General features: G+C 35.4%; 3 protein-coding genes across 4 annotated transcripts in view; 2 read left to right on the top strand and 1 right to left on the bottom strand.

Annotated features, from left to right (window-relative positions):
* Positions 1 to 124: 124 nt before the first annotated feature.
* On the bottom strand, positions 125 to 3,139 carry LOC105251203 (malate dehydrogenase, mitochondrial). Its single transcript, XM_011257802.3, has 5 exons — positions 2,909 to 3,139; positions 1,873 to 2,088; positions 1,418 to 1,690; positions 762 to 1,091; positions 125 to 521 (listed from the first exon to the last, which is right to left on the bottom strand). Exons 1-5 carry the CDS (start codon positions 2,981 to 2,983, stop codon positions 393 to 395), a joined length of 1,023 nt encoding a protein of 340 aa, XP_011256104.1. The 5' UTR covers positions 2,984 to 3,139; the 3' UTR covers positions 125 to 392.
* A 2,068-nt stretch (positions 3,140 to 5,207) lies between these two features.
* Positions 5,208 to 7,983, top strand: LOC105251202 (ATP synthase subunit b, mitochondrial). The gene is made up of 4 exons (XM_011257801.3): positions 5,208 to 5,353; positions 5,883 to 6,041; positions 6,823 to 7,175; positions 7,650 to 7,983. The coding sequence occupies exons 1-4, from the start codon at positions 5,326 to 5,328 to the stop codon at positions 7,824 to 7,826; spliced, it is 717 nt and encodes a 238-aa protein (XP_011256103.1). The 5' UTR covers positions 5,208 to 5,325; the 3' UTR covers positions 7,827 to 7,983.
* A 3,478-nt stretch (positions 7,984 to 11,461) lies between these two features.
* The window catches only part of LOC105251200 (C-terminal-binding protein), a 28,412-nt gene continuing 19,188 nt past the window's right edge, over positions 11,462 to 20,685 (top strand). Inside the window, exon 1 of one of the 2 annotated variants that reach the window (XM_025407079.1) lies at positions 11,462 to 12,146. The gene's annotated coding sequence lies outside the window, so the exon portion shown is untranslated. The remainder of the gene's footprint in view (positions 12,147 to 20,685) is intronic. The other variant, XM_025407081.1, reaches the window with a different exon arrangement.

The following is a 20,685-nucleotide window of genomic DNA, read 5'->3' as shown; positions in this document are numbered from 1 at the left end:
TTTATTTGTAAGAGCGTTTATTGAAATCTTTGTTATATTGTATATTTTTCTCAAGAGAATGTTTGAATCATGATTTGTGTGTATAATTCTATTATTTTATTTATATATTTTTTATTCCCTATTTTACATACTAAATGTATATATAAATCTGCTCGGCAGTTTATTTTTCATTTACAATTTCAATATTATAAATACACTTCATAATCTGTTCCAACATTTCAAATACTACACACTTATGCATATGTATCGGCAGGTCAGAGAGAAACAAAAAATATATTTGTGGATTTTCACGCTCATCACAGTTGAAAAATGATAATTTACTGTGATCACTATAATTACAAGATGAGCAACAAAAGTCAGTAATTTTCACGCTCTGTTTAGTTCGACAGATTTCACTTCTTATTTACAAAGTCTTCTCCTTTTTGAATATTTTTTTTGAGTTCAGGAATAGCAGCATCTAACAGTTTTTGCTCAAAGCTGCTTAGTTTACCCAGGCCCAAATTTTTCTCAATTCCATTTTTCTGAAATTCACAATATGTCAATATATATTATGAAACATAATATATACAATAATGGTTAAAAACTGAAATATGTATTATATTCTATATTTTAAAAACAAATAGCTTAATAAGAAAATAATTTCTTATATCGATCAGAAAACAAATCGTATAGATTAAGCATTTTTCTATTTGCAGTTTTTCTAAGATATGTGAGAGCAACAAACAGCATAGAGTCATGTGATTTATTTCTATATTACTTACGCCCAAAAGTATCGGTGTAGAGAAGTATTTGGCATCAGTGACATTTGACTTGACGTACGAGCACTCAATAATACCAGTCTCCCCGTTGAGCGCTCTGATTAACGACAAACCAAATCGTGCGCCGGCATAAGCCATAGACAAAGTTGCAGATCCGGTACCTGCTTTGGCTTTAACAACTTCGGTACCGGCCTCTTGAATTCTCTCGGTGAGTGCTTTCAATTGAGCATCTGGGAAAGAAACTGACGGCGTGCACTGCGAGATTAGAGGAATAATAGTGATGCCACTGTGCCCACCAATGACAGGGACGGATGTTTTCTGTGGATCCAGGTTCTGAAAAATCATAATTATTTATCACTAGTAATTACTAATCTTAATCACCTCAATTCTATGAGATTAATTTAGTAAGAGTTTGGAAAAAAAATAATGTAATATATTCTTGTGGCTTATTTTATGTGCCATGTCTTAATTATTCATTATTGGATTACAATGCCAAAAATGAGAAATAATGATTCTTTTTGCATTATGATAAATAGTTCAGATAAATAATTTATTTTACATATTTTAATTCATACTTGATATTTACAGTAAAATTGGATACCCTAAATTTTTGTATATGTGATAGTTTATATTATATTTTTATGCCATATTTAAAATACCTTTGCTTCTGCGATGAATGTGTTTGCTCTGACAATATCCAGAGTGGTCACTCCAAACACACGATTAGGATCGTAGACAGAAGCTTTTTGCAATACTTCGCTCGCTATTGGTACTGTACTGTTGACAGGATTCGAGATGATTGCAACAAAAGCTTTCGGTGCGACTTCCGCCATCGCGACAACGAGATCCCGAACGATAGAAGCGTTCGTGTTGAAGAGGTCATCACGGGTCATGCCTGGTTTGCGCGGGACTCCAGCAGGTATAATAATGACCTAAAAAAAAATACATCAAATAATAATTTAAGAATATATGAAAACGAGATTGATCTATTCCGATTTCTTAAGTTAAATTATATATAATCATAAGAATAACATTTAAATACAAATACTAAATATTTATAGTATAATTTGTATATCTAGCAAATATTTCTGGCATAATCATCAACATGACATACCTGAGCGCCTTTCAAAGAATCCTTGAGTTGTTCCGGACCATTGTAAGCTTTAACTTTTGCTGGCGTATCTATATGTGAGAGATCGGCGGCGACACCTGGTGTATTTACGATATCATACAGCGACAATTCGGTGACAAGAGGTGATTGTTTGAGAAGTAAGGATAGCGGCTGGCCAATGCCGCCACTTGCTCCCATAACAGCAACCTTGGCATCGCACTAGAAAGAATCGACATGTTAGCATTTTTAAAAATAGAAACACCTGTAAATGTGCAGAATGCAAATTAAAGAGAATTTTTTCTCTCTAATTGTGTTTATGCAATTAACAAAATTAATGTTTAAAGATTCTTCGAAATGTCAAATTTGCAATGTTATTTCATAGTTTGCTTTTTCAGATATTGGGAGATACAAGAAACGATTAATATGGTAGAAAATATATATTGGGACCTCAAAATCATTCTGCAGTTGGTTCGAAAGTATCTTGATACGTCAATTTAATACGCCAGCGTTTTGAGATCGAATAATTCGAGATTGCATAACGGCGCTCCGATTACAGCATCGCGATCTTCGTGACGTACGATGCAGAGTTCCCACGTAACTGATAGAGGTTTGGCAAGCGATATCTCTCCCGTGATACTCGTCGTCGAACGTGGACGAAGATTCTCATATGGGTGGCGTTTTCGTAGCGGACTAATGAGTCCACGGGACATACAATGAACGTGAAATAATCGGCGGCTTTATGTTAATATACGAACATATGTGTGCATATATGTATGCGCGCATGAGACAGATGATATATATATTTAAATAGGCAAATGTGTATAAAAAGATCCTTTTAAACGTAATTGCGATCTTGTCAAAAAATATGGTATATTTATTAAATACATATTTCAACTAATCACATAAGTAGGGAAAATTTTATATTTCTTATTATCATGCACATTAATGGCGATTCGGGATATGATAACAATTAAACGATTAAAATCATTAAACTTATCTCAGATTTCAAAATATATTGAATCATGATTTTTTACGATACCTTGGTACTGGTCGATAATCGTTTTGCTCCTTGCTGAGCGATGTTTACGGTAGGCCTGAGGAATCGCGGTAGCATGTTGACGATAATGAATGTTACGTTAAATTATTCGAAATAATTTTTCCAGGAAAAAAATGATATGTTCTTAATAACCCTTCAAAGACACTCGCGTGACCTCTGAAGATTCGACTGTGACACTGTCAATGGCGCTGCAAGTGACGTTCTTCGAGATAAATTCATCTCGGAGACCTCATACGGCGAAAGTGCAAAGTTCCAGATTCAAGGCTACCAACATTGAAAAATAAATTTTCTATAAAGGTGCAATTTCATTGACGCTAGAAACCAGCGGCAAATTAAAATCACTAGACTTTCTCTAGATATGGCGTCAATAAAATAAAGTTCAAACAGTTTCAACTTTTTCAGTGTGTAAAGCGGCCTTTTCATTGACGCTACTTTTTAGCGTCAATGAAATTGCACCTTACAGTTGGCAGCCCTACGAGATAGGCTGTGCAGCACTGCGCGTATATAAAATAAATTTGAAATCGCTTCTAGCCTAACCATCTTCACGCGATCGACTTTATTTGAATTGCACGACATCGCATCGAATTATGATGCAGCGCCGATTTGATCGAACGTAATTCGGGACATCGCGATGCTGTATAAGCGTCGAATGAGCACGAATTGTCACGCAAATATGATAAATCACATCTACTCACCGTTCACCGGCTGTTCCACAGGCCACTCCACTCGCTCGCCTCGGGACGTTCCATTCCGATCTTGATGCACACGATATCATCAACGCGAACGCGCGACACTTTATTCGGCACTCCCGATATTCGCTCGCATCCGATAATCATCATCAAGGGCGCAAATAACGCGACGCGACTTCGCTCCATCTTCGCGATCGCGCTATCACTGAACTGTGAAAAATAGCTGTCGCGCACTTTCACCGACATATTATGAAAGTCGCGCGATCATCCTTGGACACTTTCGACGCTCTTTCACTCGCGATATTCGTTTAAAAACGGTTAAAAGACGCGAAAAATGCGGACGTACGACGATCCGTGTAACTGCGTATGACTCCGATTCACGAATGACGCGTATGACGTAGCAGTGACGCGTATGACGTGCGATCACGCGCTAACATGGCGGCCGAACCACTGCGCATTCGTTTCTGCGTACTGGTTCGGCCGCCATGTTAGCGCGTGATCGCACGTCATACGCGTCACTGCTACGTCATACGCGTCATTCGTGAATCGGAGTCATACGCAGTTACACGGATCGTTGTACGTCCGCATTTTTCGCGTGTTTTAACCGTTTTTAAACGAATATCGCGAGTGAAAGAGCGTCGAAAGTGTCCAAGGATGATCGCGCGACTTTCATAATATGTCGATGAAAGTGCGCGACAGCTATTTTTCATAGTTCAGTGATAGCGCGATCGCGAAGATGGAGCGAAGTCGCGTCGCGTTATTTGCGCCCTTGATGATGATTATCGGATGCGAGCGAATATCGGGAGTGCCGAATAAAGTGTCGCGCGTTCGCGTTGATGATATCGTGTGCATCAAGATCGGAATGGGACGTCCCGAGGCGAGCGAGTGGAGCGGCCTGTGGAACAGCCGGTGAACGGTGAGTAGATGTGATTTATCATATTTGCGTGACAATTCGTGCTCATTCGACGCTTATATAGCATCGCGATGTCCCGAATTACGTTCGATCAAATCGGCGCTGCATCATAATTCGATGTCGTGCAATTCAAATAAAGTCGATCGCGTGAAGATGGTTAGGCTAGAAGCGATTTCAAATTTATTTTATATACGCGCAGTGCTGCACAGCCTATCTCGTAGGGCTGCCAACTGTAAGGTACAATTTCATTGACGCTAAAAAGTAGCGTCAATGAAAAGGCCGCTTTACACACTGAAAAAGTTGAAACTGTTTGAACTTTATTTTATTGACGCCATATCTAGAGAAAGTCTAGTGATTTTAATTTGCCGCTGGTTTCTAGCGTCAATGAAATTGCACCTTAAAGATGCGGCCTCATTGACGCTAAAAAGTAGCGTCAACCATTGGTTGAACAATGAAGCAACTATACTTACCTCCTTGTTCAACCAATGGTTGACGCTACTTTTTAGCGTCAATGAGGCCGCATCTTAAAAGTGAAGAAATTTGATCTTTGACGCTACGAAAGTTTCCAAGCATTTGATTGGATCAATCAGAAGAATTTTTCATCTCTTTCGTTCTGATTGATCAATTAACCAATTCGAAATATTTGTACGCATCCCTGGCGAAGTAATGAAAATGCTGCATGTGTGAATCGCAATCTGTGAATCTGCCATTATCGTCTCTTTGATCATGATATTCGCTGTAGATTGTAGTGGATCGTGGCTAATATTGTGACTGCAGTGATAAACGTTCGGTACAAAATGCTGTCGAGATTAGCTCTTCGCAATGGTAAATGTCAATTATTTCTCCCATTGCATTTTCATAAATTATTTCGACACGAGAGGCAAATTCGATCAATACCCGAGACGACAAATGAATTTGTTACAAAGTTGATACTTTCTATTATGTAATGGCATTCGGCAATACGTTCATATTTTTTCTCAAAAACTATGGTATAATGTATTATAAGCATGCATATATATAAAATTATGTGACACATTTAAGTCTGCAACATTTTTTTCTAGAAAGTAAAATCTAAGTTTTTTCACAGTCAATTTATTTGTTACATTGCCATATTTTTTCTGTGAAAAGATATTGAGATCTGTTCTATTCATTTCTTTAACATTTTGTATTTTTAATACCGTTATATGCGCTTTTTCTTTTTTATTTCTGTATCTATATATATTGCACAAAAATCTTTATATTTGAAATAAAAAAAGTATAACAACTTATAAATAGAACGAGTATATACTTCTTGTGACAAATTTATAATTTATTGCGATAATATTGTTCTTTTCTCTTACTTCTTCAAATTTAGCCCAATTATTGCCAATGGCTATGCGTGGAGCACAAAGTGCTTCTTCGGTAGCGACAGAATATACTCGTCCCAAACGTTTGATTGATCCTGCTCCAGTTAGACATGGATTCATACCTGAAGAATGGTTTCAAGCTTTCTATTCAAAAACTGGTGCATCAGGTATATAAATGTTCTTATTATATAATGATGATTAAATATCTGATTTGAAGTAATTCATATATAAACTTTCATATTAGGTATATAATAGTTCCTTTATAACCAAAATGAATAATTTCTCTTTCTATATAAGTTACATATTTTGAAAATATATAAAGTAACATTTGTCTTTATATAAAGCTTTATATTTGCAATAAAATAATCAGAAATGATCTAAAATGATTATAAGAGTATCAGAAGAGTATTATATAATCTATATTTTCAAAATTCAAAGTTAATTATTTTTTTTTTATTAAAAATTGCGAGTAAACTCTTTCCTTTGACTTATTTTTGTAAATCATGAAACTTGTTTTACTATTATGCAAAAATTTAAGATATTATTAAAAATAATAAAGATAAGCTTAATATTTTATATGTAATTTTCATAACCTAGATTATTCTCATATAATTCATCATTCTCAATTAATTTTTTTTTAAAGAAGCATGTGTTCTAATTTTTTTTTAGTAATAATATAATAAATATTGTTAAAATATAATTCATGATAGTGTACAAGATTGTTGAAGAGATTATCCAAACTTATAGGATATAAAAGATAATATCAATTTTTATTTCTAATTCTTGAATCATTTCTTTTTATAAAATAAACATGTATGAATAACTTTATTTTTTATACTAATTATTTTGTTCCCCTTTTTTTTTATATTTGCTACATATCACATCTTGCATAAAATGATATGATATATTTTTGTTATTGCTAATTATTTTTGGATGGTTTATTTTCAGGGCCATATGTATTTGCTATAACTGTGAGCACTTATTTATGTTCAAAAGAAATTTATATTCTGGAGCATGAATATTATAATGGACTGTCTCTGTTCGTAATATGTGTAGCAAGTGTAAAATTATTTGGTCCAAAAGTAGCTCAGTTTTTGGACAAGGAAATAGATAAGTACAATGATGAACTTGATGAGAATAGAACCTCTCAAATAACTGACTATGAAAATATAATTGCACATGAAAAAAAAGAACAATATAATCTGGATGGTCAGAAAATGATAATGGAAATTAAAAAAGAGAATATTAAAATGCAACTGGAAGCAACTTATAGGGAACGCTTGGCACAAGTCTATCAAGAGGTATAAATGTTTTCATGTATAACATACAATAAAAAAATGATAAAATTATTATAGAAAAAAATATAACAATAGATGTAGATTTTATAATTAGAGTAAAGAGCAACTGAAAGATATCACTTTCATCTTTGCTTTTTAATATATATTTTACACTTAAAATATTCTTGATATTTTTTCTTGATATTTTTTTATGTGCACTGATTTATTTAAAAGAAGAAAATAGTAATAAAATCATAAAATTAAAAATGAATTAAATAAACCTGGACAATAGAATTAATTGCAAATTTAAAATCACAATTGTTTTTTAAATGGCTCACTGGTTTCATTTCACTGGTTGCTTAAGCATTATAATTGTTAAATTAAATCTAAATTCATCAATTTTTCGAAAATTTAATATAGTATAACAATACATCTCTATGCTAAATTTCTACAAGAAGAAAATTAATGTAAGATATTTTATTTGCTCGCTGTTTACAGGTAAAGAAGCGTCTCGACTATCAAGTGCAACTACAAAATCTCGAACGTCGAATTGCACAGAAGCATATGGTTCAATGGATTGTAAATGGAGTATTGAAAGCCATAACTCCTGATCAAGAAAAAGCAACTCTTCAACAGTGTATCAAAGATCTCGAAGCTCTCGCTGCAAAAGCGTAAAATATCGCTAAAAAATAATTTAGATAAAATAGAAATATGTTAGCAGGTAAGAGAAGGCGTCTATCATCCGATAAAATATTTATCTCTATCGAATGTTGTTTCCGAATCGTCGGAATCGTTAAATGTGAATAAATAAACGCCATCTTGCAACATTTAAGGTGTAAATTAATTTTTGTTAACAATATTTCAGAAAATTGTAAATTTGACTAAACATCAATTATTAAAATAATTGTAAGTTTTATTACTTCTTGTTTTATCTCTATCCATGCAAGTAAAATATTTCATAAATTAATATATTCATAAATTTTATATAAATTTCAATTGATTTCACTTATATAAGTAATGACAATATTATGTACAAAGTGAGATTTATTTTTAATTCAATAGTAATGATAAGAATATAACATTTTATCGTATGTTTATATCATATGTGAGATATTTCTTTATATAAGCAAATAAAAAAATTATACAGTTTCAAAATAATCTAAAGTTTCAATAGAATAAAAGAGCACAGAAGTAGAATAAATTTATATATTAATACTCTTAGTTTGTTGTTATACAATAGCTATAATTCAATCATTTTTATCAATCTCAATGTTGGAAAGTTTAAATGCATATTTACAGTGAATTTAGCTATTCATTGAAGAAATCAAATAAAATCAATAGAATTCCATAATATACTCACATCATTATGATTTTTTTACAATATTGTAATATAATTATTTTGATAATTGCATATCACAATCACAGTACAGGATAACGCTTGTTTTGTCCAAGCATTATCTTTTTCAAGTTATAAAACTTGTGATCTTGTGATTTGAATTATTTAAAATATAACTGTTCATAAACAAATCAGGAATTATGAAACTAAATTTTTGGTTGCAAGAAAAGAAAAAGATCATAAATATACTAGATCTAGGAAATATTAGAAAATAAAACAAGAAGTATATATATAATGGCAATAAACACAAAATAAGCAAAACATTTTATGGAATTTCTAATTATTATAATTATTTGTTTTTATGATTCATAATTATGTTGTGACATTTTATACTTATTAAGCCTTTACATATATGTATGTTGATGCATTTTCAGACTATCTTACAATAATTAAATGTCACAATATGTACACAACACAGTACATGACAAATTTGTGCAATGCAAATTTAACAAATCTATCATTTAGCCCTTTTTATTTATTTTTTTAATATTCTCAAAGATGTATAGATTTATAGACAACTGTTACATTTTAGATATTTAATGTAGGGAGAAAAAGAGAAAAATGAATTAATTTTAAAAGGGCTATTGTGTGATTTTCCAATAAAGAGGATTTGCATCAAAATAAGTGGAGAGACGGAGAGATTCATGCATCTAGACTACAAACAAATTCATCATTTGAAAATTTGGAAAAGTTTAAATATGAAAGTTTTGAATAAATCAATATTCAGTCTAAGAGGTGCTTGCATTAGTAATATATACATTGCTATCACTAAAAAAACTTTTGCTAAAATTTAAAATGCAAAGTTAAAATAGCAATGATATTATTTGAAATTAAATATTATTAACACTATTTTTGAAAAAAATCTTTTTGTAACCTTTTTCATAGCTTTTTAAATGAAACATATATGTCATTTTATAGTTGATTTTCTCTTAATATTTAAATTTCAATAAAAGTTTGAAAAATGTCTAATAATCAGTATTCTTCGATTTTTCTGGATAAAATAGATTCAAAAATATAAAATTTATTTCTAGTATTATTTCCGTAAATTATTTATAATTAACACAAGTTTACACATTTTGTTAAAACAATCTTATTAATGATATATAATTTAAAGAATTTGATAAATTTTTTCTTAATTATAGATAATAATCTTTTTTATTAGGATAATTAAGTTCTTTATTAGGGAAAGAAAAAAATTTCAAATTTTGTATATAAGTTAATTTAAATTTTAATTATGATAAAATTATATTTTTATCCGTATGTGTTTATGTTAAAAAGAAAATAGAGAGAGAGAGAGAGACAAAGAATGAGATATATTTAAATAACTTACTCTTTCTCTTTTTTCTTTCTTTCTCTCCATATTGAAATTGATTAGAGATAATTCTTGTAACAATTAGCTACAATTAATATTGCTACTATAAACTCTTCATGAAGGAAATATGTTTTTGCAATCAGACATTATCATTTTGAAAAGTCACCAAAATGGTATTGATACTATAATAAATATGCATTGAGCGTTTTTCAGCAAGCGACAGAGAGGACACAGTGTATTCGTTTCCTTGTTGATTGCCGAATGTAAACAAGGATGAAATGACTGTTACATTGTCCTTATATCCTCTGTGTCGCTTGTTGAAAAACGCCCATTGTCATAAATAATTTCTACGATCGTACATAATACTCATCTAATCGATAAAAAAAAATCAAAAGTGTTAATATACGATCAAATAGATTTCGTTTTTCGTACTTCATCATTTTCTGAAAGCTTGTATCAATTGAATCATGTACATTATATCTAGATATTTATTATTGTAGTTAAACAATCAAATGTAAACTATTTTTAATTGATTAATTTTTTTATATGTAAGTTAATTTTTATATCTTTTAACATCACGCATGTGCTGGAGGAATAAAAATTAAATACCAAAAAAAAGGTAGGTGATTGATATTTTGTTTGAAATATATTAATTGTCTGATTAATATAAATTGATCATTTAAAGAATTGAGTTTTTTTTTTTTTTAAGTTGATTAATTGGATATCTTTGAACCTCGTGCGTGTACATTATAGATATATACTTTATCAATGTCTACATAGCGTTTGTCTACCTTTAATTGTCTACCTTCGTCAATATTTTTATATTAATTTGTTAAAATATTATTTCATCTGTAATTCAAGATAAAATGTTAATGTGCGCGATATATTATACATGTATTCTAATTCTTTAAATGTTTTTCATAATTGATAGATGGCTTGATCATAATTTAATTGAAAAAAATATAAATAAAATTAAAGTTTTAATAAAAAAAAATTTAAAGAGAAACTGATGAATTAATTACGTCAAAAATTAATAAATTTAACATATTTCGAGATTCATGAATTTGATATTGCGCAAAGCATTTTAAAATATAAAATTAATAATTAATTTTTAAAAGTTAAATATTTACTTTATCCAGCTATTTATAATGACCGCAAAAATTTTACTTTTACAGGACAAATCCTTATTTTCTAACTCATAAATAAATTATTAATTTCATATTTTAAGAGGCTAAAAGTATATATTCGCGCAATGTCAAAAATTCATAAATGTCAAAATGTATTAAATTTATAAATCTTTGACATTCATTCTAGCTGACCAGTTTCTTCTCTAATCGAAACTAAAGTTTGAATGTGGAATTTTAATCGACAGAAGAGTCATCAATACATAATCGGCGACTCGCGTGACAACGCGAGATGAGATGCGACTCGGCGTCGTGCGGCAACCGTCCGTTTCCATGCGCGAATCTTTGGACGAATCGAACGCGTCGGGTCGCGTGACGTCGCGTCGCGTCGCGTCGTTCGGCCATTAGCGTTCGGGCGCGGTCGGGCGCGTTCGGCCGCGCTCGGCCAGTGACGACGCCATCGGGCGGCGCGCGCGAGTTGCTCGGGCGGCCGGGGGCCGCCATTTTCCTCCAGCAAGGGAGAGCAGTCCGGAGCGTAGGTAGCGAGGGTCTGTGCGCGTTGCTAGCGAATCGAGTAGAAAATAGTGAATCGGGAGACGCGAGAAGTTCTCTTCGCGTACGTCGCGAACCGTGTGCGATCCATACGCGCGTACGGTCGTACGGGGACCGCAGTGTGCCTGGTGGCCAGCGTATCCGCGCGACATTGTGCCGACTGCGGCGGTCACCCGGTAGACGGACGCCGCCACCGCCACCGCCGCCGCCGCTGCCGCTGCCGCTGCCGCCACCGCGTACCGTTGTGCAAAATTCGCGACACCAAGCAAGGATACATCTCCGAAAAGGACGCGGCGAGATAACGCGTAATAAACGGTCGAGTGAGAGAGAGAGAGAGGGAGCCAGCGGGGAAGGAGGAGAGCAAGAGAGAAGATTGCGCGCGAGCGCGAAGAAAAGAGAAAGAAAGAGACAAGGAGCAGCGAGTGGAGAGAGAGAGAGAGAAAAAAAACGACAGAGACACATACACATGCACACATAATTGAGACAGAAGCGGAGTGTGAATAGTTTGGTGATCGCATTGTGGCCGCGCAGTGAAAAAGACTCGACTAGCCAACTCGGGGTATTACAACGCCGAACGGGATACCAAGAGGAGAGTGAGTCGCCTCCGACAGGTTAGTGCGGTGTATGATTATGGCTTCTTCCCGTGCATGTGTACGCGAGCACCCGCGCGCGCGCGCGCGCGCGAGCGCGAGCGAGCCAGCGAGCCGAGATAGTTGGCGCGCCTCGCGTATTCGCGTTACGCGGGTACGCGTACGAGTTCTTTTCGAAGCGGCGGTGGCGTCGGCGTTGCATGCGCGCGGCTGAGAATTCCTCGTCTCGTCTGGTCTCGTCCCGTCTCGTCTCGTGCGAGCGTGCGAGCGTGCGTGCGTGCGCGCGTGCCTGCGTGCGTACGCTTTCTTTGTGTCGCAGCGGGAGATGTATGTGCTTTGCTCTTTTCGCGCCGCTTCCCACACGTACAGAGTCGCTCCCCGATTTATTTTCCTCCTCTTATTCAATCTTTGTCTAGCTGTTAATTTTTCTCTTTGAAACAATTTTCCGAATGTGCCTTCTCGATTTGAGCGAGACGATATTAATAATCTCGCGCCAAATATACATGTGTACATGATGAAATACTCTCGCGAGAAGCATATTGTATTCTAGTCGATTGTATTTTTCAATAATAATTTTTTTTACGAGATAAAGATGAGATTAAAGCACGTGCGTACGTGCATGCGTGTTATAAGCATAACGTTAGCCGATAATTTTCAAAAGCTTCGATGACACGTGCGTGCATTTTTTACAAACTATAGAGCGAGTGAACAAGTACGCGTAGATATCGGGGAAGAAATACGTGGAAGGAGAGAGAAAGGGAGAGAGAGAGAGAGAGAGAGAGAGAGAGAGAGAGAGGAGGGAAAGAAAGAGCGAGCACGCGCCTTTCTTTTTGCTTGCGCGTTCAGCCGAACTGGCCCGATTATTGCTTTCCCCCTCTTCTACCGACTGCGCCTTCACTCTGCCTTTGCGTGAGTGCGTGCGTGCGTAACTACATTGTATAAATATCTAGAGATATTTGTGCATCAGAATCGTGCTCAACATTTTGACAGTTTCACTCGTTTGACACTTGTGAAAAAAATTAATAAATTATGGTAATATTAAATAATAGATATATAGTTTCATTTGTCGACTAATGATGCATCTGACAAATATTTAGAGACGATGCGTTCGATTGCCTAAACCGGAAATTGAAGGTATCATATGATGTCAAATTTATATTTTATTTGCAATAAAACACGAATATCTGTTTAATTGAAGGGGGAGGAAACATGAAAAGATCGCGTAGAAGTGTGGAAAAATGCAGTGAAGAAAACGGGCTTGCATCTACTCGTGCGCGCGCGCTCGTTTTCGTTTCCAACGGATGCGCTTCGCGCGCGTTGACCTTCGATAATGTCTCTGCTCGACGACGGTTCTCTATCGTTTACGCGCAAGAGAGATTCATATTTGCGAACGAAGAAAAAAAAAGAGAAAAGAGAGGGAAAGCAATGCGGCTAACGTATGTCGGGAGATATTACGCATTTTTTTTTTAAACATCTTTTTCGAGTGAAAGGATCGAGAATGATACTAAAGTGGCAGGAGCGAATCATGTGTTAAAAAGAAGTAGGGAATTTGACGTAATATATTGAGAAGTAAACTGACAATGGAAAGGCAATATATGATACGAATTACATCAAATAAATAAAATTTGAAGTACAATGTTATTGTTAAAATTATAAAAAAGACACAGGTATTTTGTTTACGTATTATAAATGACTTACTTGATTTCTCGTTCTTTGCGAGATTAGTGATAACATTTTGATTGAAGAAAAATGCGAGAAAAAAGAGGAGGGACTAACGCTACATTAAGTAGACATATCGCGAAACAGATAGACGGAAAAGATCGTAGGAGGAAGAGGAGCAAAGGGACGAAAATATAAATGAATGGTATCCTAGAAGCGTCCAAATGGCGATCTCGCCCAGCACAATAAGTGATTTATGGCATCGTGCCTCCCTTGAACGCGGCGCGTCGCTTCCTCCCCCATTTTTCCGCGACATTGCAACGTCGTTATTGTGTCATAATTTGGTCGCTAATAGATACATAGAAAGAGAGAAAGAGAGAGAAAATCCATCGTCAGTAACGAAATTTCGATATTTCGATTTCGTATATTTGCGAAAATTTTAAGAACAAGATAATTGTTATAGTTAAAATTTAAAACAAATGATTGAAAGATAATAAATGAGATTACCAAATCGATAAATACATGTGGGATATGTAAGAAATAAAATTATGATTTATATTTCACATGATTTTTTTTTTAAATTAATTTCTGATTTTTTACTTCGATTTTTTACTCCGACTTTTTAAACTCCGTTAAAACTTAATTTACATTAATTTATTCACTATATATTTTATATTAATTTAATCTACAACGAAATTACACACAATTTGCATGTTTAATAATTTGTTGTGCGATTTTTCTATACATATAAAGATCCTTACTTTTTTGCATATAATATCAAATTATGTAATTTTATATATATAATTTTTGTAATGCTTTATAATATTCGCAGTTAATTTTAAATTGTAAATTTTGACTAAGGTAGCAAGAGAGAGTCGTACAGTTATCAGAATGAAAACGCTAAACTTTTCTTACTCAACATATATGTATGTGCGTGAGCAGTACACGATAAACTTCAAAAGCATTGATATACACATGCGTTCGACTCGGAATGCCACAAGCGTTGCATAACCTTCGCCGAATTTTCAGCGAATATGGAACAACCTTGATTGTTCGCGCGTTGCCTTTCTTTCTTCCTTCGGACGTCGTAAAAATTGACTTGTAAAAAATCAAACAGAATCGTGACGAAAATCGTTGTTCATCTTTACAATTCTCACAATTACACGCTAGCGTCACGTTAGAAAACACGCCAGGTAGAAAACAGATGACATATTAGTCAAATAACGTGACGTGTCCTTCCTGAAATAAAAAATGTTGGTATTATTATATTAACTAAATTGAATTCTAAATTAAATCTTCCTAGTATATTTTTATCTTTTCAGAATATAAATTAACGGAAAGCAATTCGACAGCTGTGAAGAGAAATAGGAATTTGCATGTTTGTATCTAAAAATAGCAAAATGAATGTTTTTTTAAATCGATGAGAGATAAATTTAGCATCGGTGTAAACTTGCCCGCGCGTTTGTACGGTAGATTTGTCGTAAGAGAAAAAAAAGTAAGGAAACTAAAGTATATGTATATCGTGGTAAGGAATACGGGTCACAGCGTCGCTGAATAAGCAACCAACCAACCAACCAACCGACCGACCGACCGACCAGCCGCGTCGCTTGCTGCTCTCCGCAAGCGAGCGTTCAGCAAATTACGTAAGGCCAGAAACGAGAGCTCGCGTTTAAATGCCGGTTCGCCAACGACAACGAATGACACATTGCGCTCTATGATAGAGTATTTTTTCCTCGAGAAAAAGGACGCTCGTTTTCCTGCAATTTTCAGTCGCGTGGAATCTACACAATCGTAAGAGACGCGAGTATTTTTCTCGAATCAAAAGATATAAAAATGTAAATTATTATCAAAAGTAAAAATATACAAATAATTAAAATACTAATAATAAGGAGTAATGATAAGCTATATATAAAAGTAGTAATTATTAATAAAAGTATACAAAAAATAATTACAAATATAATAATATAAAAATGACATCCAAAACATGTATAATTCGATGTGTATTTTACACGTTAACTTTGCTCTGGCAAAAACTTTTAACTTTTGAAAATTGCTGATTTATTAAAAAGTTTACACAAGGAAACCTAATTAATCCGTTGATACTTGGCACATTCTTACTAATTAAAATTTGAAATTGTTTATTTAATTGATACAAGTGGTGAAATTTCTTTTAAATTTGATTATATGATTGTTTTAATACACATTAATGTACATTATAAACATTGCACTTGTCAAAATTTTGTTTTGCACGATATAAAACGCGCATCGTCAGAATCTTGCTACGCGTACGCACGCATGCACAATCTTTCGTAAACGACGAGTTTATTACTGGTAACTGTGACGAGCGGGGGGGCAGGCGGCGTTATCGTCGTAATTGCGAATTAACTTTGGAACGCGATAGCGCATTCACGGGCATCATCGTCGTTTTTCGAAGCGAGTGTCGAAATATTTCACCTCGTTTTCTTCCGATAACGCGTCGACAATCTCGCGCCATCAAAGTCAAACTTTTCCAAATTAATATTTATCTTTTTCGAATTTATCCGCGGATGTGTAAATGAATTTACATTACGTTCGCATTCGTTCGTCTGCTTGAAAAGATTTGATGGGAAATAAAATTTTCTCGTCGAGAGATTTTCTTCTCCGGAAGCGGAAAAAAATTTGAAAAAATTGTAAAATTGAAAATGAAATACAATATATTATGATGTCGATTCTTAGTATTCGATCGATGAATTTTCAAAGTACCTTATAGTGGAAACATCACTCGAAATACGAGTTGTACGTACATCTGGATACGGCAGTCTCGAAATAACGTTGGTTCGATAACTCGCATAACGTGCAACAACAAAGTCGTCTTCGGACTCGGGTTTGCTCGCTGTGTAACGAGGTCGAATATCAGGTTCGCTTAATCCGAAAGCGTCACGAAACTCGTGAAGATTTAGAGAGAACATCATCACACGCCAGTGAGAGACCAATATACCGTTTGTGGTGTGTAATTATATGCAAGATGGCTCAAACCGTGCAATAACGTCGAAATAGTATTAGCTCGTTATACAAAGTATTTAAAAAAAGTTGGGCATTCGCTCCTAAAGTTGAGCCATCCATTTCTCAGATGCTTCCGCAAATTAAATTTTTTCACTGAAAATTTGTGTTCTAAAACTTGTTTGTTTTTAATATCGAATACATATTTATATACATATATGTATAAAAAGATGCGAAAATATATATAATATAAAGTTTGATAGAAAAATACATACGTCACATATTTCGTATAACATTGTTACTTTGAAATATGTACGACGTGTCTTATTTGTGATTCTTCACGCATAAATAACGATGTAATAACTACATTTACATATATACAAAGTAGACGACAGGCGCAAGGTTTTATTGAACGCGATATCCATCGCAGCAAGACGTATCTATTTCTTTGTGTATAAACAAGATAAGATCAGAAGTTGTGTATGATCCAAGATCAAATAAAGACATAATTTCGCCGGGAGGATCTTATCAACGGCGGTCATCAGCGATTCCTATCACGCTCCAGTAATATATATATATATAACTTTTTTTTTTTTTTTTTTTGAAAATACAACTCGTCTAAATTTCAGTGTCGATTTCTCGATGCCCCAGGTCGTTAGACATTACTCATGCACGAATCCATCTTGGTAACTCGCAAATCCAACGCCACTCTAACAGTTGAAACATCATTTTCGAGGTCGTCTCCGAAACGATATAGTATTTCCTCTCCTTCTCCCTCATTCGCAGCGACAAAAGACTCGTTGATTCGCATCCCGCGGATTTCGCTCTTCCGTTATTTTTCGCTGAGCAATTACGACGCGCGTGGTCAAATCGGATGAGCGAGGGCGCGGGGAGGGGGAGAGGACGAGAGAGAGAGAGAGAGAGAGAGCACGAGGATCGAGAGGGGGAACGACACGGGGCCGAGGGGGAGGAGGGTGAGAGTGGGAGAAAAAATGTCTCTCGCGAGAAAGGTTCTTGGGTGGAGAAACCAAACCAAACCGAACCGAACGAACGAACGAAAACGCGGAATGGAGCGACGTGGAGCGGCGCGGCGGCGGTTATTATCGATCTCGGGACATCGTTACACTTCGCGTCCGGCCGCGCGCGCTTACGGGATCCGTACAAGTGCCCGACCGACGATGTGCGGCGGCGAGAGAGAGGCACGGCCGGCCAGCCAGCCAGCCAGCCAGCCAGCCGACCAGCCGGCCGGTTACATCGATTGTCTTCGGCTCGACCGCACGGTACATTGTCGCGCCGTCACACGAATCTCCGATTCGACCGCACGGGGTCCGTCCATCGGATCTCTGTCCTACGCGAGATTCCTCATAAATTCCTCGCCTGGCTGGACACTTTTCCCCAACCGCGCGCGCACGCACATGCGACCGCCAATCGTGTCCGCGGCTCTGTAGCGTTAACGCTTTTGTCCGCATTCACGAGGAATGACATTCATGAGCGACGCTCATCGATAGTTTTTGTCTCTTTGCGAACGTAATGAACCGCGCAATTAATTATGCGAGTGAAAGGACGCGTGTAGTCGAGCATTGCGGGGAAATTTGCCGATTAAATACGAGTGCATCCGGCATTATTAATGTACATTATGTATAAATATCTCTGCTATTTGTTACATCTATTTCGCAGCGTCGATTATCGGAAAGAACGCGCGTCCAAGATGCTTACAATTATGATTCATACGATGATTCATCGGAATAAAGAAATCGGAGCATATGCATATAATAAACTGCACAATAATGTACAACTAATATTTATCTTTACGAGATGCAAACCAATGTTATCGCACCTCATATAAAGAGAATATATTTCTTTATTTCATTTCCTCCTTATCCTCGTCCGCTGTCTATAGTCGTGATGTTGCGATCAATTTGAAAAGTACTTAACCCTCCCTAGCGAGTTTATTGTAACGCTAAATAAGTATGGTCGCAAGATAGACTATCGCTTGTGGCGAGACCGAATCGGAAATCGGAGGCGAAAGTCAACGTCGTCGAAAACTCTCGCTCCGGCGCGAAAACGAAACCTAGCGAGAAGAAAGACAGCCGTGAGAAGAATCGTCATAGTATAATAGTATGGCCGAATAGTTGAGCCAGGTCAGTTTGCTAGCTTATACGTAAAAGAAGCTAAGTAGCGCGTCAAGGAGAGGGGGTGGGGAACAGGAAATGTTATAAGATATAGAAAGAGAAGGAACTGAGTAGGTGGAGAGAGGGGAGAAAGGGGAAAAGGGAGAGAGAGAGAGACATGGCGCCGGGACGAGCCAGCTAGATGGGTGGGGGCACCTGTTACAACGTTCGAGAGTTTCTCCCTTCCCTGCTCCTCCTCTCCTCCGCCCTTCTCTCCGATCTGTCTCTCCCTTTCTCTGTGCCGCTTCTCAATCCGACGGGCCACCATTTCCACACGGCTATCTATATTCGAACGGTTTTTGTACATGGGTGTTCGATCACGTTGACGCCATATTTCTCGTCAAAAATTGAAATTTTTTTTTTTTTAATAAAGGAAACTCGCGAAAAATTGCAGCACTTTTGTTTTACAAATAACGCGTATGTAAGTGTAAAACAAGAATGTAACGACGTATGTCGTTTAATTAAATTAGCGATTGACTTTTTATTGAGATAAGTCAGTTTCGGGAACAAAGTGTAAAGGACGAAAATAAGTAGCTGAATTTTTTTTTATTTTTCTAAAGTTTTACTTTTCCAAAGTTGCGAAATACGCAACAGAGTTTTTTGAAAGTTTTGCCGGGAGAGGATATCTTGATATTATTAATTAGCGGCAAGAGAGAGAGCAGAAGCGTAATCGTCGACGCGCAATCGGGATTATGGGAAATCGATCGTAGCGGCACTACGTCTGCGTGGCCGAGTAAAACAAGAGGGAGAATAAACGATCGTCTTTGTCGTTCACGCGGAAGAAATACTCTATCTTGACAAAGAAGGTCACTGTAAAAACAAAATTACATTGCTGAAAACGCGTTATAAAATTTAATTTCTTTTTTATAAAAGTAATAAAAGTGTGCAAGAGTCTCAGTAGGCCACAAAGTTGTTTTGATGTTTAATTATTTTAATTGATGGAAAGACGCTGGATTGTGGATGTAACAGTTTTAATACAAGTCGTCGGCGAAATATTTTACAAAAATATAACTTTTTTTTTTCGTAAATAAAATAATTTTAAATTTTATAAAAAGTATAAAAATATATTTTCAAAATAAATATTATTTCTTACAATTTTGTATAATTAAATATAATTATTTCTCTCACTATCTAGTGTATTAAATTTAAAAATAACTTTTAGAAATAATTTTTAATCTGTATACACGTATCGTAAGTTTCGGATCGCGATAATGTAATTGTTGTTTCTGTATTTCTCCCTTTCTAGATGCAATTTAAAATTACACAGTAGACACATAACTAAGTTTGGACTAACATAATGGCATTGAATGGATAAATAGCAGTTTGAGAATAAACAAACTTCATTTCTCGTTTGCTCGCGCATTCCGTGTCGCGCAGAAATATATATTTGATATACATTATTCAACCGATTTAAACTGCCGAGTGCTTTCCTGTTCACGTTTCTTTGCATCGCGCGTGAGCTATATTAAGTGACACACCGATAACGGCGCATGCTATTAGCACGCAATAAAGACAGCGGATTCCCGTGTGCGATTTATGTACATGCCATGAATGACGCAACAATTTTTGTCATCGTGAGAAAAAAAAATCCATTCATACTATAATATACATTTTTTTCATAATCTGTCTTTATTATTTTTTATAGATTTTACATTCTTTATACTTTATTATTAATCTTGAAACAATAAGAGTGTGTCTATAAATAAATAAATAATATTCCTGTGTCAATCAATGCATGTCAATTGTATTTA

The sequence above is a fragment of the Camponotus floridanus genome, unplaced genomic scaffold (assembly GCF_003227725.1).
Source record: "Camponotus floridanus strain SB8 unplaced genomic scaffold, Cflo_v7.5 scaffold16, whole genome shotgun sequence".
NCBI classification, from domain to species: domain Eukaryota; kingdom Metazoa; phylum Arthropoda; class Insecta; order Hymenoptera; family Formicidae; genus Camponotus; species Camponotus floridanus.
The sequence above is the reverse complement of the archived record's forward strand: the minus strand, read 5'-3'. Positions and strand labels throughout refer to the sequence as shown.